At 43.1% G+C, this 18527-nt stretch overlaps 1 protein-coding gene across 1 annotated transcript; it reads left to right on the forward strand.

Moving 5' to 3' along the window:
- The first annotated feature begins 11296 nt into the window (after nt 1-11296).
- Nucleotides 11297-13448, forward strand: LOC109757081 (bidirectional sugar transporter SWEET13). The gene is made up of 5 exons (XM_020315918.3): nt 11297-11572; nt 11937-11973; nt 12072-12444; nt 12542-12661; nt 12767-13448. Exons 1-5 carry the CDS (start codon nt 11521-11523, stop codon nt 13055-13057), a joined length of 873 nt encoding a protein of 290 aa, XP_020171507.1. The 5' UTR covers nt 11297-11520; the 3' UTR covers nt 13058-13448.
- Nucleotides 13449-18527: the final 5079 nt, after the last annotated feature.

Here is an 18527-nt window from a genome sequence, read left to right on the forward strand (position 1 = left end):
TAATAAATTGTTAGTATTTGCATATGCTTGCTAAGGATTTCAATCATAAGTATGTATGATTCCAAGTATGGATAGTATGTTAGTGGAGGCATCTTCCACATATTAAACTGCAATGAGGATTATCGTCTAAATTAATATCGTGGACAATTGCATAGGGACAATTCCGCACATCCTACCACCGCCACTCCACACTCACTATCTTTTGCTTTCTTGTTCTTTTATATTGCAACAACTAACTTTTATTTACAAGTTCTTTATTATCTTGCAAAGCTATATTTTTATACCTACAAAGAACTTTTAGTTTTATTTCCTATTTCTAGGTAAAGTAAACGTTCGGTGTACGTTGGGTTGTATCAGTGGCCGATATATCCAGAGAGAATACAAATCATACCTTTAGCTCCTTTTGGTTTCGACACTCCATATTTACCACCTCCACTTTGGAAACTGCTGCAATGTTTCCTGCACTTGGGGATTATCAAGTTCTTGTCTAGCACCGTTATCGGGGAGCAATAGTGTAGGGTGAATATTCTTGTGTGCACTTGTTGGCTTTCTCACTAAGTAGATTTTATTTTTGTTCTCGTTTTCTATCCACTAGTAGAAAACAGGGCTTTTGTTCGGGCATGGCAAGCCCATTAGTCCCGGTTCAGTCACGAACCGGGACCCATGGGGGCATTCGTCCCGGTTCGTGAGCCCAGGGGGCCGGCCGGGGCCTCGTGGGCATTGGTCCCGGTTCGTATGGAACCATTTGTCCCGGTTCGAGGCACGAACCGGGACTAATGGGCCTCGCTCCTGGCCCACAACCATTGGTCCCGGTTCTTGGCATGAACCGGGACAGAAGGCCCGGATTTAGTACCGGTTCATGCCACGAACCGGGTCCAATGAGGTGCCTATATATACCCCTCGCCCGCGAGCAGAGCACTCTAGTGCTCTGTTTTTCTCTGGCCGGCGAGGGGAGGGCTTTGTGGTGCTCTAGCTCACCTCCTATGCACATGAGGTGTTCGATGAAATGCCCGAGACACACTAGTTAAGCTTTCTCCTCTCGAAGCTCGACCTCAAAGCTCCATTTTCCTCGAGATTTGTCTAGGTTTAGTGGCCCGTCACGTCCCATTCCCGTCTTCACCGCCGTCGACCACCCGCGCCGATCTCGTCGCCGGCACCACCGTGGTGAGCCTCTAGTTATTATCTTCTTTCTGAAAGAAAAAAAAATTCTTACTTTAGATAGATACTTGTCTAATTTTCTTACTATTTTATTGCTTGTTATTATATAGTGCGATGGTTTTGGTATCCGCCCCCGTCGGCCCTCGTCCTGTCTATGATTCGGATGTGGTATATATTATCTTTATAACTATTGGTTCATTTATTGTTTATGAAAATTATGCCGACCAACGTGACATAGATTTTATTTATCTAGGAGGTATGTGAACCGGAAATTCCAACCGACCCTATTGTCGAGAGGTTAAATTTAGTTGAAGAAGAAAACAATTTCTTGAAGGAAAAAATAAAAAAATTGAGAAGGAGAAGATGATATTGGAGTTGCATGTTGCGGATGTCGTCGATGATCACAAGATCAATATGGATGCAATGCGCTTGAAGATTAGAAAGATTAGAAAATATGCCATTCATACCGAGGCTTGGTATCATTATGCCGTTGGATCAATTGTTACCTTGGTTGCGATTATGATCGCATTTGTTTTCGCAATTAATGTTTTACATAGTTTCAATGTATGGTTTAATTAATTAGATGCTCTGGAGAGCTATATGTTGTTAGATGAGAACTATGTATGTACTTTGGTTTTAATGTGATGATGAACTTCTATTAATTTGGTCACTTAATTATCTATTCATGATGTTCTGTAATGGTTTTTGACACACTTAATTAATGATATGCAGAAAGATGATCTTTGGACTGAGCTGAAGGCAAATTTCACCCTACCGCCAGAGGAGGATCCGGAGAAGCCAGTTAAAGAGCAATTAATCAAGTCTCATGCTCTTAAGAAGATGGCAGACCTATTCAGGAGGTGGAAGAATGAGCTGAAAACGTTTGTCGACAAAGAAGAGACACCAGAATTCATCGGCCGGTATGAGAAGATCAGATATCACTGGCCCGCATTTGTGGCCCACAAGACATCGGAAAAGAGTAAGAAGATGTCAGCGACAAACAAGAAGAATGCTGCAAAGAAGAAGCTTCACCATCGCACGGGGTCAGGTGGCTACCTCAAAGCCCGGCCTAAGTGGGCCAAGGCTGAGAATGATCTGCTTGATAAAGGGATCGAACCAGAGACAATGAACTGGCCAGACCGTTGCCGGACTTGGTTCTTCGGGGCTGGCGGAAAATTGGACCCTGTATCAGGGAGGTGCGTTTGGACGGACGAGCAAATGAGAATACCAGTCAAGAGGCTTCAACACTATATCGATGCAGCGCAGCAAGGGACGTTCGTTCTAGACAGAGAGAACGACGAGCTCACAATGTCCCTCGGGAATCCTGAGCACCCTGGACGGACACGAGGCACGCCAGGCTCCGTTCCGTCGAAGGCTCGTTTTCCGGACGCAGGCGGTTACAAAATCCAGGAGAGGAGGAAAAAAGTGGAGCAGACCCAAATTCAGAAGCTGCACGAAAGGGTTCAAGCGCTAGAGGAACGAGACGCCAATCGACATGCCGAAACTACCCCCGAAGCTACCCCGCCATCTCAGCGGAGAAGCAGTCTGGCTTCCACCGAGCTGCTTCAGCCGGAGCATGTCTTGACGGCTCCTGCTAGCTACCCCGTGGATGCTATCACGGAGTCTCAACATTGCCACCTTATGACGCAATGGCAGAACTTCAAAGTCAAGGCGGCTGTTGGCTCTGTTTTACCTCCTGAACCCGGCGCAACCTACCACTGCCGGCCGATTCCAGAAGGATATGCTAGGGTGATGGTGGATGAAATAACGGAGGGATTTGAGGACCTCCAGCTTGACCACCCTACCGGTGAAGGGGAGACTCGGCTGGGTTCTGCTCTGAAGACTCCATGCCTATGGCGGAAGGAGCTCATCAACCTTCCGAACTGGATGCCTCCGGCGAGTAAGGGCACTCAACCTCCTTCTCCGCCGCGTGGCGGCACTCCGCCTCCTCCTCCGGCGAGTGATCAGGGCACTCAGCCTCCTTCTTCGGCGCGTAGCGGCACTCCGCCTCCTTCTCCGCCTGCGCCGGCGCGCTAGAGCAGCCAGCCTCCTCCTTCTCCGCCTCGTCAGCAAGGGCGGAAGAGACCCGCCGCCGCTCCGGCTGCTCCGGCGCGTCGTAGTCCTTCTCCTCCGCCTCGTAAGCAAGGAAAGAAGACAGCCACAGCCGCTCCGTCTGCTCTGCCGGCGTCTAGCAGTACAGCCAGAGGCGGGAGGCAATATAGATTCGGTCCTTCTCTGAAGACTCCAGAGAAGTTACCATACGAGAGGACCGAGGAGGAAACCAGGAAGATCGTGCGAGCCGAAGTGAAAAACTTCTTTGAAGGGGTGAAATCAAATAAACATCCACCTCCGGAGGAGAAGGTAGATCCAGTGAAAGCGAAGCGCACTCTGGCTGCCTTGACAAAACCACCAAAGTCTCCGCCGAAAGGCAACTATGAGCGCATTATTGCAAAGACATTTGCCGAAGCGGAGCGGTCGGGAAGTACTGTCAGTGATCAAAGGTTAAAAGAACGACGAGCTGGGAAAAAATTGCCCAGCTCGGCGAACAAGCGAACCAATCGTGCCCCCGGCTCAAGGTGTCTAGCGACATCGTCGCTAATGATCCGAGGATGGTGCCCGGTTATAGCAATCTTGGAGATTACCTGCCCGACGATCTACATTATGATATCTTGGAGGTGGACGAACACAAATACCATTACGGGAAGCCTCTCGTCAAAGATGAAAGATCTCTAACAACGATGATGCGAAGATTACATGATTGGTACATGAAAACCTGCAGAGAGTCTGGGGGGAGGGATACTTTGACGCTGAGAGTTAAACCGGAGCATGACCTCGTTGGAATTGAACTGTTGAATGTTCCATTTGAGGAGTTCTTCCAGTTTTTCAATCAAAAGGCCCTCGATAAATCAACGGTCACTTGCTACTGTCTGTAAGTAGTACTACTTCTGTCATTAGGTCTTTCTATATAGGTCAGCTCTTTCATTGCATGTATTTATAATTATCCTCACTATATTATGCAGATTGAAGATCGCCGAATGGAAGAAAAGACAAATCAGTGATATTGGGTTCATTAACACAAATCTCATAGATGCAACTGAGGTTAAATATCATGCCGAAAATACCGAGGCCAACTTGCTACGATCGTTGGTAATAAATGAAAATACTCTTTCCTTACAACTTCAAGTGAGTGTTACTGTCTTGTGCATATTCGGTTTCCTTTATTAGTCCAGGTTATAGTAAAGTAATTGATGACTTATGCATGCGTGCGCAGCTTCCACTATATTCTCCTAGAGATTAAGCTTGAGCAGGGAGTAGTAACTGTCTTAGACTCGAGACGAAAAGATCCCCAGGACTATGCGGACATGACTCAAATGCTCGAGAAGTAAGTTAAATCGATCATTATCCACCATATCAGAAACTTTGTTCATTTCCTGATATCAAGTAATTGTTTTCTTTGTCTGGCAGGGTTTGGAGAAAATTCACCAAAAAAGCTCTGGGACTGCCGAAGAAGCTGCAATTTAAACATCCGAAAGTAAGTACTATAGTAGCATGTTCCGCGCATCTCCTAGTGATTCAAGCGCTAGTTTCATCAATACCATTTAGCATGCTTGCTTATCAGTTTGATTGACCTCTATTTCTTGTAAAGTGGTTGTGGCAGGAACCCGGGAATAACTACTGTGGATACTACGTTTGCGAGTCCATCCGCTACACGACCTATGAGCGGGGCTACTCTGACGAACAATATGAAGTGCGTAAGCAATAATATTCATATTTTTTATTACCATCATTTGTGTTGAGTTTCATTTATTCATATATATATATATATATATATATATATATATATATATATATATATATATATATATATATATGTATGTATTGACCCCCTTCTTTAAATTAGATGTTTCGGAAGCGGGATGAACTCCTAGCACCAGATCATATGCGAGCAATTCAAGAGGAATTGGCGGCATTCTTCCTTGACCACGTGATCGCTGAAAACAGAGAATACTATGTGGCCCCTGTGTTCTTACAATTTAATTAGGAGATTATATTGTAAGAGATAATTATTGTATATATGTAGCCGGTAGTGTCGGATAGATATACGAGAACTTGTTGTTCGACCAATCTCTCGGAGAAGGAGAGGTGGTCGATATCACTTCTCTCTGTATGCATATGTTCATGACGATCTTCTGTTTCCTTCATTTGATTACTAGCTAGCGTGTCTAGTCCTCTCCATACGTATATAGTATGTAGCGTCGACCAAGCACGGAGATAAGAGAGGACACTTCTCTCTATTAATTAGCTAGCTAACACAATATATGAAACACCTAAATTAACCCCCCAAAACCCCCAACCCCCCCCCCCTCCCTTCAAAAAAAACAAAAACCCCAGCCACTGAAATGCTGACGCGTGGATGCCTATTGGTCCCGGTTAGTGCCACCAACCGGGACCAAAGGCCCTCCTGCCTGGGCTCGCCGCACCGGCCACGTGGAGGCCCATCTGTCCCGGTTCGTGTAAGAACCGGGACTAAAGGGTTAGGGCATTAGTAACGACCCTTTAGTCCCGGTTCAAAAACCGGAACAAAAGGCCCTTACCAACCGGGACAATAGGCCCTTTTTCTACTAGTGATCTTTAATCCGCAGGAGATGCCAAATACAAAAAAAAAACAGATGTACTTGCTCCTAAGGTTGTTAAACCTTCCAAAATCCTGAATTTTTAGGAGAGATACTTGATGGATTATCTTAAATCCATTTATGCTCGTGCTAAGAACCCCAACTAACTTGGTTTGGGGGGGGGGGGGGTCATTAGGAGAGTTTACACACTTCGTGAAATACCGCTTGTCTCAAAAAGGAGAATATCATCATTATGATATAGAAAAAATGAAGAATTTGTTACTTTTAGTGGTGCTGATGAAATTGCCTCTTTGCTTGAGAATGCTGGAGGTGACGATGCTACTAGGAAATCTATTTTTTTGCTATACATAAATATTGCTTTAAAAATTTCAATAGTAATCCTGATCTTACCAGTGAGATCAAAAGGATCGCCTCTAATAGAGGAGAGACTAATGTTTTGCAGGAACCAATGGAAGAAGAAAATATTGTGAGCTCACTAGATGAAAAGGAGGAGGGGAGTGAACAACAAAAGGATGAAGAGCGGATTAGCTACCCATGCCCACCTCCCAATGAGAGTAACTTTTTAATTCATATGTTGTTTAATCATTCCCTTTTTGATTGTGTTGATACAAAGGACGAGAATACACAAATGACATGTAAAAAATAAGATTACACCGAAAACCATAGAAGTTTTCTTCATCATTCGAATGTTTGTCGCTCGCCGTAGCATGAAAAATACATTGAATATGTAGTAAGGAATAAAGACACATGCAAATGCCCTTGCTATATAAGGTATCAAAACATAAAGTTCCATACTAGACTGAAGAAAAATATATCGGAGCAAGGGAGATGCATGACTGAACGTGCAATAGATGAATCTTCAGGGTTCAGGGTTAGAACGAATCGAAGAACAATTCTGCCTACATTCAAACCAGGGCGTCATATTTTCTCCTCAAGAGTCGTGGTGGTATGTGCCCTTGGATGGATTGACTAGATGGAGAAACTATATTAACCATGAATCTCATATGAAACACACGCTTTAATTTTTGAGGAATCACGGGGGGAAGGATCCTCACCCTGAAAATCACGCGCTTTGTGAACGTGTATATCAGTGACAAAAGCCACAAAGTTGGTCAAATTTCAGTGGACCTGATTACATCTGCGCCGGCTTTCCAAAAGAGAGAGCAACGGCATCCGTTCTTTTCTACCCGACCAATTGCTAATCAACAGCTTTCCTTCTTTTTTTGCAAAAATAATCAACAGCTTTCGTAGCACTCAAACAAAAAAATCAACAGCTTTCGTGTGCGTCCAATTCCAATCATGGGTCCGCCGTCCGCATCGCCAAGCGCAAAATATTGTTAAGAGAACATCTACCAAGATTCTGGACAGATGCTAACTTCTTCCCTCCTTTTTTTTTGCTTGTAGGAATCAGGATGTCAGCAGTGAGCATGCAGGGTCTTCATATAGGAAGAACTTGTTTCATTGGAAGTCATATATGAAGAATATAACTAGGCTTATTGATTTACTAACTCTACATCCGTACCGAATTCTCAACCAAACAGCACGGTTATAGTTTTTTAGTTCTTTTATTATTAATAAGGTGCACTACCTTACGTGCCTAGAGGTAAGACATACTTTTAATCCTGACCGTCCGGTGGACAAGGGTAGCATTGTACTTCGTAAAATTTCATTTTGCAGCTGCATTTAGAATGTTGTGGCTAAATCTTAGTCGACGGAAAATTAACCAAATCTGTTGACTGACATCATCATGTTTAGATACAACCTACGAAGTAATATTATGTAACCTATTACTCCCTCCGTTCGGAATTACTTGTCGCGGAAATGGATGTATCTAGACGTATTTTAGTTCTAGATACATCCATTTCCAAAACAAGTAATTCCGAACGGAGGGAGTAGATCATAAAACAGTCTACAGATTTCGAGTATTGTAAAATTCCACATCATTCTTAGATTTTGTGAGTGTAACATGTCTAGCGTGTACTGTATACTTGACAAGCGCACACACACTTCAGTTGCGTTAAAGCATCTACAGCCGCGGACACCAAATCAGAATCATCAAATGCCGGCGGACAAGACAGCGGGCGTCTGCGGCCACTGACCGGCCAGATCTTAGAATTGTTGCTATGCATCCGAGTACCTCGTATTTCATCCCCTAAAACCATACAAACCATGCAAAAGAAATCCTAGATACTACGCACATCATGCTAGTCTAAACTACGCTTTGTCGTCAGAGATGTCCACGACATCCATGTTGGGCGCCGGGTAGATGGGCTCATAGGAGGGCTCCGGCTCCTCCTCCTCATCCATATAAGCGAGCATCTTGTCCGCGGCGTGCTCTGCCTCCTGCAGATGACGATGGTTGGCCTCTGCCTCCGATCCAACCGAAGGGAATCATGGATTGCGTGAAGATCCGCATCCCCAGCGTCCTCCACGTCCTCCTCCACCTCCTACTCTGCGTCTTCCCCGTCCTCCTCCACCTCCTCCAAGTCCTCCTTCGGATCCACTGCATCCATAGGTAGCCCCGCGGCAATCTGGGCTTCGCGCCTTGCCAGGATCTACTCAAGGAGCTGCAGGCGGCGCTCCGAAGTTAGATATGGATAGCTCCTTACCTGGCACTGTGGTGGCATGACTACTAGTGGTGGCGGATGGCGAGTGGGAAGTGGTGGTGGCGGCGGACGGGAGGGCGGCGGAAATGTGGACGGGTAGGGTTCCGGTGCTAGCACTCGGCTTAAATAGCCGGGCTAGGGCACAACGTGGCCCGCTGGAGCGGCGCTATAGTCCGACGGAGGAGACAAGCTTCGGACCGCCAGGTTTCGGAGTGTTTTCCTGTGGGATCTGGTCGTCAGTCCGACGTGGTTGATGCGCCCAATCGCGTCCAGGCCTCCCCATATCCGCCCTACATTTGGGCTAGAAATGAAGGGTGTCGTTCAGCCCGGGCATTTGAGGCGCCCGTCTAGGTCGTCTTTTGATCGGTCACTGACCGGGCCGTCCACCCAGGCGTTTGAGGGGGTTATGGGTTGCCCGGTCCTAGATGCTCTTATATTTTTAGAGAGAAGTCCAGTTGACTCGATTGATTAGCAAGCCAACATCATTTGCATTGTAATTTCAGCAACTTGAAACTAGCTAGTGTCAAATATACATAAAGTCCAAATTTTCTTGTCTTATGACCTATATTTTTATTTTCTTATACCAAATTTTACGTAGTGAATCAATAGGAATGTAACTATTTGAATTCCAAATGTAATTTAATTATGAAGTGATCGTAAGATTACGTCGGGTGAAGAATAACTTATTCTGCACCCTGGGTGATGAATAACATCACTATATATATCGAAAATGCCTAATGGAGCTAGAGCTCCTTGGAGCCCTTTATTTGAAAACATCAAAATTTAAAAAAAAAATAGTTTCAGGAAAAACTGAAAAAAATACACATGTATGTATGGATGTATACTACTAGTCTGTGAAGCTTCATGACAAAATACTTTTTAATGCGAGCTACACAAAAGTGGCAAATTTGTGTATTTATAGAACATTTAGTATTCACTATAAAATCCCATGATTTTTTTTGTACAGGCCACTTAGAAATTATTTTGTGATGAAATTTCACACACATTTAATATACATCTATAAGTACTTGTGTATATTTTAAAAAAATTGTAATTTAAAAAGTTGATTTTGGAATTTTTGGAAATAAAGGGCTCCATGGAGCCTGAGAGCAAAAAATCACTATCATGCTAAATTTCTTTTATAATTTACTAAGACAATATATATAGTTACAGTTGTCTCTGTGTGTTTAAAAGAATAAAAATCAAGAAAATTTGCAGGTAATATACACATAGCGTCTAGATGGATCCGTATGTGGTCATTAATACACCATGTGTAAGCGGGGGGGCTTATGACTTTTGGGTGCAACTGATGAGAGACAATACATAGCACGGGATATATACAACCGCTTTGGATGACGGTCCAATAATATGATATTTGGGTAGGTATTTTGTCTTATTTGTGCCGGTTGTGGCATTTTGCTATGTAATTTTTTGCTTTATTTCTACTAGAGCTGCTCTTGATACATTGATAGTTGGTTCATTTTAATAAATGACTGTGTGCATCTTTTGATGCAGAGGCTGAGAGTAATCCCTTTTTTTGAGAAAAAAATAGTTATAGGTCAGAATCTCTTTGGTACATGTTATCTAGCAGTCTACGCCCGTTTGTAGTCTATTCTTCAGTGATATGAACACCGACAATTGTTTATATCCTTGTGTACGCGGGCGGAATAGAAGGACGAGGATGTCTTTGCTCGACATGGTTGGAGGCATAGTCTGAGCCCCCCTCCCCCTCGCCTTAGTTATTGTAGTCTCGGACAACAATGTTTTTGTCAGCGTTATTTAGAGTGCATGTGGTTGTGTGTGTATCTTGGTCACGTAGATAATGGATTTGAACTTGTTTTGATTGTATTACATTGATGTGACATTTTGAGTCAAAGATACGCCCTGTATCGAAAATTTTGTAGGTCATAATTAAACAACTAACTACTCAAGTGATAAAACCTACAAATCTAATCTCGAACAGCTTATTATAATCTACCACAATGCTATCGAGGTCTAAGACATCCCAAGCTTATATAAGCAAGGTAAAACACTTCACTACTATTTTTCAGAAATTGTACAGTAAAATTGGTTGTAATAGTAAAACATGGTTCTACGAGTCAATTCGATTGGAAAGTTAAGCTGCATGAAACTTTTTTATGGATTTGACGATCTAAGACATTGGTTGCATCATTTTCTAGGAACTAATCTTTTGGGGACTATGGTACCCGCATAAATACATTATTGGATTATATTTATATGAAATGAGGTTAAGGTGACTAACATTATTTGACTGTACGTATGTGCAATTGCATACTTCTTAAAAGTTATACCAACTGCGTAAGATGAGTATTTATTAGTGCATTCATTACTAAAAGTACAATTATGTCGGTACATTCGATTAATAACTCTTTGCTTACATTTTTAGTACGAGAAGGCTGTTAAATTAATTCAATTTTTGGACACTATGTTTATCAATCTTTATGTCTAAACACTGACAAGGAAAATAGATATATCATATAAACTTTATTATTTATTTCTGTAAGACATTTCTTTCAGTAAATTCAAGGAACTAAGGGTCTGAAGAGTCCTCTCAGTTGGAATGTCTCATTTGGTTCGCACTTCTCTGGCGGCTAATAGCACACCCCAAAGATCTAGGTTGGGAAGATTGGAAGAATGACGTGGTGCAACACAATTCGGAGTGTACAACAATTCAGCAGCAGAGGCATTATGCACACTAAAGATAAAGAGTGCACCAAAGCGACAACTTTTTAAAATTTCCATCATTATCTCTATCAAGCATAGCACATTAGATAAGCTCAATTATTCATTGCTGGAAACCCTTTTTTTTTCTAGAAAGCCAATCACTAATTTTGTGTGGCATATGTGTGATCGGACAGCTTGCATACGCCAAGGCAGTCATGTCTTCCTGCCTATATAAAGCACCCCATTACCAACCTTACAATTCAGGCTAAGAGTTTCAACCAACTTAGAGAGCTCTCCTCTCCAGACCTCTCCCTTCGCTCCACCAGGAGTCTAGGGTTAGAGAGAGAGAGAGAGAGCGAGACGAGCAAAAACAATCTCTCGCCCCACTGTTATACGAAGTTCGCATCCATCTCACTGTTATACATCTTTGTATCACAATGGGTGGCCTATCCATGGAGCACCCTTGGGCATTCGCCTTCGGCCTACTAGGTATATTATTCTCACCAGGAACAACAGATGTCCAACAATTACCCCTTGTATTATGATAGTTTCTTATTACAGCTGCTATTTGCTAGTGCAGTACTAGTAGACTACTTTATGTCGTTTAAGATCATCCTTTTGCAGCATCTATCGATATATCTTATTTTTGCCACTGATTGATTAATTGATCTAGTCAAGTATACTAGCTCTAGTGACATCTAGCTCGGTGCGGCAAAACTCCCAAAAGAAACAACACCAAAGCAAATTGCCTATGTTTCTTCAAAAAGGATAAAGCGCATATAAAAGAGAGATGTAAATGCGTCGTACAATTATCGCAACTCATCGCTAACTTTGCTAACGTTGTGCCTTGCAGGCAACGTCATCTCTTTCTCGAGCCTCCTGGCCCCCATGTAAGCGAATGTCTATGTTGTTTGTTGTTTCATTTGATCCTGTTAATTAATATGTTCTCGCGTAACTAATTAATGTGCACACAAAAATAAAATATTAGACCAACATTCTACCGGATCTTCAAGAGCAAATCCACGGAGGGGTTCCAGTCGGTGCCATACGTCGTGGCCCTGTTCAGCGCGATGTTGTGGATCTTCTACGCGCTGGTCAAGACCGGTGAGGGCCTCCTCATCAGCATCAATGCTGCCGGCTGCGTCATCGAGACCGTCTACATCGTCATGTACCTCGTCTATGCCGACAGGAAGGCCAAGATTTTCACAGCCAAGATCGTCGTCCTCCTCAACATCGCCGGCTTCGGGCTCATCTTCCTCCTCACCCTCTTCGCCTTCCATGGCGAGACACGCGTCGTCTCGCTCGGCTGGATCTGCGTCGGCTTCTCCGTCTGCGTCTTCGTTGCCCCACTCAGCATCATCGTGAGCCCTTTTTGACCGACAAATCTCCTCCTTGAGCTCATGCATGGCGGGACCTCTTGTACGTGCGTCAACTAACTTGATGTGTTCCTTTCCCCAGGGACGAGTCATCAAGACCAAGAGTGTGGAGTACATGCCCTTCACGCTCTCCCTCACGCTCACCCTCAGCGCAATCGTCTGGTTCCTCTACGGCCTGCTCATCAAGGACAAATACGTCGCGGTAACTAACTACACAAACAACCCTTTCTTCTAGCTATCGCCTATGGATACGCATACATACAATTGTCTCAAGCATCAGCACTGACGATTAAATTTATGTTTCCAGCTCCCAAACATCCTTGGCTTCACCTTCGGGGTGATCCAGATGGTCCTCTACGTGTTCTACATGAACAAGACGCCGGTGGCAAGCCAGGTCAAGGAGGGGAAAGAGGCATGGAAGGCGCCCGCAGAGGACCACGTCGTCGTGATCAACGTCGGCAAGGCCGACAAGAGCTCGTGCGCCGAGGTGCGCCCGGTCACCGAGATGGCCGGCGCCGTCGACGTCCCCAGGAGATGCGCTGCTGAGGCGGCGGCGGCGCCCGGGGTGGACTTTGCCCGTTCCGTCAACGTGGTCTAGATTCACGCACGCATGCAGGCATGCATGGCTCATGCATAAGCCGTGCAACCATTAATATTCGTACAACTTTATTTTCTTTTCCAAGAAAAAATAATATTCGCACCACGGTCTGCAGGTGCCTGTACCTATTGTATGTATGTAAAACAAACTACGTATGATGATTCGGTATGATTCGGCGTGGGTCGTAGCTAGGATTGGCAGCCCACTTATTCTGTGATGTGTTTATACACAACGCTCCAGCCCATAAATGTTCCCAAACATGTTTAATGAATTCATCAGTCGAAATTATATATATACCATCTATAAAAAAGAGGAATTCTTTTTTTATTCCCTAGTTTCATGTTTGTCATATACTAGCAAAAGAGCCCGTGCGTTGCAACGGGAGAGAAAACATAACACACGCTCTTAACCCAACAACCATCCCTCAAGACCACAATAGGTCCATCTCCTTTATTTTTGCGAGGCATCATATCTGTGTTGCCACTTATCCTCCTTCTCACCCTCGCTGGCGATGGCCTCAGTGTTCACACAAAACAAAACAAAACGTGTTCGAATATGGTTAATCCTAAGGCGTCTCTCCCTCCCTCTCTCCTCCCTCTCCCTCCTTCTCTCTCTCTCTCTCTCTCTCTCTCTCTCTCTCTCTCTCGCTTTCTCTCACTCTCGCGATGAGAAATCTGTTGTTTTCCCCTTCGACATTTTTTAGAGGTATGCATGTGTAGTTATCGATGTTTTCTTTTCCCTATATTGTTATAGTGGGGTGTTTATTTGCAATCTGGATCGCCGCCGGTACGAAAGGAAAACGGATCTTACGCTATAAATTATAAGTTTGCTCCCAAAACATATTTAAAAAATATTTAATAGGTAAAATTAACATTATATTTAGATTCCACATATTTTTTAATAAAATTTCATATATAATATGTTAAAATCGAACTTACGGTCTAAAAGATATGGATAATTTAGAAAATCATTTGTTTGACTTAAATATATTCTAAAATAATATTTAAAAATACTTAACAGGTAAAAATAATATCATATTCATATTATACATATTTTTCTAATCAAATTTCATATATAACATGTCCAAATCGGAGTTACGGTTTAAAAGATATGGATGATTTCAAAAAACATTGTTTGGCTTAAATATGATCCGTGGATGAATTACCTAAAATATCAAGGGGGGGGGGGGGGGGGTTTGAAAAATGTAAAATAACGGTTCGGGTGTGATTTAAATCCGGACTGCTGGTTGATTGCAAGAAAATACAGGGACTTTTGTGTAAAATATGAAAAAGATTCGTTTTAACTTAAAATAGGATTGCGCGTTGAATTCTCTGAAATAGAGGGACTTTTCTAAAAAATGCCATGACGGACGGAAGAAACCCAATTTGCTTTATTATTAGGTAATAAAGATAGTATATTCCCATTTAGCTGAAATTCTTAACTTTTACCAAATTAGCAAAACCTAAGGAACAAATTACCTGTTTTTATTTTATTTTCTTAATTTCTCTACTGACTGTAGATGCCACGTTCGTGGTTTAGTTAGTACCATGAGTTTTTCTGGTTTACTCCAATTTTTTGATGACCGAAGTGAACCCAAAAACGGTTCCTGACTACGGCAGGGAGCTCCCTCGGCCGGGCTCAGGCAACCTACTCGATCCGTTCCCTCCCGTCCTCGTTGGTGACATGGTTGTTGCTCGATCCAGTCGACCTGGTGTTCCTCTTCCACAAACACGAGGGGAGGCGCTGCACCTCTTCGGTTGTACATGGAAGAACTCACATCAACGGAGACCTTGAGGTCCGCGCAAACCGGTGAGGCACCTGGCGAAGACGAGCGTGTATTGGCCGGCTCGAAGACGCGGAAAACGTGGATGGAGGAGGAGCGGGCAACCTCGGCGCCCGTGGGGTTGGAGGACGGGTTGAGGCGGTGGAAGGAGTAGAGGAGCTTGATGTGGTTAGAATGGAGCTGGCGAAGGATGTGGACCTAGGTGGAGAGGAAGAAGCCAAACTGGGAGAGGTCGAGGTCGGGCACGTCCTGTCTGAGGTGACTGGCGCGTCAGGCGGTACATTTTATCAACTTTTTTTAGAAACACGGTTCAGACACAAACAGTCACAAACCCTACGCCATGAGCATCTTTGAGAGAAGGAACCGACAGATCTTAAGAATTACGAAGTCGTCATAGGCACCACATAGTTTTTTTTGGCGAATCTAGGCACCGCGTAGATAACGGCCGGCACGCCATACCACTGAAAGAATAGCGCCAGAAAGTTTGAAATAAATACAAAAAATATGCAAGCACAGGTGTAAATTGTAGGACTTGAACCTGGATGAATTGGTTCCACCACAAGAAACCTAAACATCAAAGTTAGGCTCAGTTCACAGTACTTTTTATCATCATGAAGCTTAATTATAATTATTTTTTAAACAAATCTTCATAGTTTGCTGTATTTATTTTTACTGGACTAAATATATATCATTTTCTGAAACTTACCTGGCAAGCTAAATCTGCGCCATTCTTTTACAGCAGGTTCGGTAAACACTTGGGCAGAGGAATAGGAGTTTGCACAAAGGTTTTTATGAAGGGATTAGTCATGGGAAGTAGATTTTTACTCCCATTCCCTTGTTTGGTATATGGTGGAAATTAGCATGGGATAAAACTATGCTCACGAATTAACAGGATACCCCTAAGATGAAATAAATGGGAATTGGCTTTCTCAACTCACATTCCCCTTCCCACTTAAACTCCCATTTCCTCTAATCAAATAGTGGACTTTTAATCTCCTCACCCCTCAACTTCCACTCCCCATCCCTAATTCCCATGAACCAAACACGTTGTTGAGGACTTGCTGCTAGACTAAGTCGTTAATCCTGACAAGATTGTACACCGGTGGTTGCACATTGAGATTCTTTTTTCTTTAGTCTTTAACCTCTAGCCGGTTGGTAGGCATCCAAGGGCACACATCCATCAAATGTAAAATAAGGTGAAGGTGGATCATGCTTTCTTTGAGGGAAGTCCACCACGGCAAGCTTTATTGATGATCAAGCAAGAGATTACGAACGACAGAGCCAGGGGGTGTTTAGAAACCCAATTGCACGAATTCTTATCATTAGTAAAACAATATCGTATCCTATCCTATCCTGCGAGCTGTCTCACTCGCCTCCCCGCAAGTTGGATCCCGTCTTATTTCCATCGGAGGGTTGCGTTGTGCATGATGTACTCGCTACTTTTAATTTCCATCTATCATTTCCCGCACTAGCTACATGATGTCATCAGATTGGATCAAAAGGGTTTCGCTCGTATGCAGATGGATGACGTGTATAGCATTAGTTCCATGTACTATCTATGCGTGGTCCAGCACTCAATGGTACGTAGTTAGGCACGTAGCCTGATATTTTTGTGTACACGATTTTGCCAAAAATAAAAGAGCTTTGTGTAGTAGTACATGATATACACGTGTGACTTTTCTCATCAGCGCCGTAACTAACTGCGCTGGGGCATTCACCACGTGGGGTACATACAGGCGTCCATCTTTTTTACTACCAATCATCAAGCTTTGATTGCCCAACAATTATGCCACGTGGCTGCTTCAGTTTCCTCATGAGTGGTGCATGCAGCGACGTAAAGTACGTGGGGCGGGCAATCATTCATGCATAAAAGAGCTTTGGTGCAGCTACAACAAGGACGCCGCTGGTGCAATGTATTAAGATACACCAAGTATTAGAAAGCCACACGGTTGGATTGACGCCTTTCAATCCGTGCTTTTGTTGGAGCTTTCGTTGCGCTTATTATGCCAAAACAAGATGGGTTAATTAGTGTGGGGTTGTCAGGATCTTGATTGTACCATATAATACATGTTATGCTAATAGATTAGCACCAACTTGTCACAATCTCAACTCTATCATCAAAGTTTTTTTTTACATTTAACATGTTAAATCGACTAACTGGTTCTAAGGTATCACCCAGGGGGCAGAATACTTCATTTTACTTGATACACCGAGTATTTGAAGGTCACACGGTTGGATTGACGCCTTTCAATCCGCGCTTTTGTTGGAGCTTTCGTTGCGCTTATTATGCCAAAACAAGATAGGTTAATTAGTGCGGGGTTGTCAGGATCTTGATTGTGCCATATAATACATGTTATGCTAATAGATTAGCACCAACTTGTCACAATCTCAACTCTGTCATCAAAGTTTTTTACATTTAACATGTTAAATCGACTAACTGGTTCTAATGTATCACCCAGGGGCAGAATACTTCATTTTACTTGATACACCGAGTATTTGAAGGTCGCACGGTTGGATTGACGCCTTTCAATCCGTGCTTTTGTTGGAGCTTTCGTTGCGCTTATTATGCCAAAACAAGATAGGTTAATTAGTGTGGGGTTGTCAGGATCTTGATTGTGCCATATAATACATGTTATACTAATAGATTAGCACCAACTTGTCACAATCTCAACTCTGTCATGAATTTTTTTACATTTAAAATGTTAAATCGACTAACTGGTTCTAATGTATCACCCAGGGGGCAGAATACTTCATTTTACTTGATACACCGAGTATTTGAAGGTCACACGGTTGGATTGACGCCTTTCAATCCGTGCTTTTGTTGGAGCTTTCGTTGCGCTTATTATGCCAAAACAAGATAGGTTAATTAGTGCGGGGTTGTCGGGATCTTGATTGTGCCATATAATACATGTTATACTAATAGATTAGCATGAACTTGTCACAATCTCAACTCTATCATCAATGCTTTTACATTTAACATGTTAAATCGACTAACTGGTTCTAATGTATCACCCAGGGGGCAGAATACTTCATTTTACTTGATACACCGAGTATTTGAAGGTCACACGGTTGGATTGACGCCTTTCAATCCGTGCTTTTGTTGGAGCTTTCGTTGCACTTATTATGCCAAAACAAGATAGGTTAATTAGTGCGGGGTTTTCAGGATCTTGATTGTGCCATATAATACATGTTATACTAATAGATTAGCACGAACTTGTCACAATCTCAACTCTATCATCAATGCTTTTACATTTAACATGTTAAATCGACTAACTGGTCTAAAATATCACCCAGGGTGCAGAATAAGTCATTTTTACTTGTCATAATAATCTCAGCACTAAAGTATTTTTTACATTAATATATATAATAATGCAATTCATCACCCAGATTCGCAGGGTTGTGCACCAGCCAAGCACTGCTCTGCAGATCAATTGCCTCACGATTCGTCAAGTTGTTGTATCCCGCACGAGCGCACTAAGTTTTAAGTTTTACTCATTCAAACTTATGATTTTACATTTTAAAATTCTGATTTTCTCGGTCCCGGGTATCAAGTTTCAGAGCTGAAACTTTAAACGAATTTGTTGTCGGTCGCAGGCACTAAGGGCATCTCAAACACCGACCTGCAAATTCATCCGGTATATGTCCGTTTTTGTGTCCGGACGTGGTCCGAGAAAATGACACGGGAGG

The sequence above is a fragment of the Aegilops tauschii genome, chromosome 6, assembly GCF_002575655.3.
Source record: "Aegilops tauschii subsp. strangulata cultivar AL8/78 chromosome 6, Aet v6.0, whole genome shotgun sequence".
NCBI classification, from domain to species: Eukaryota; Viridiplantae; Streptophyta; class Magnoliopsida; order Poales; family Poaceae; genus Aegilops; species Aegilops tauschii.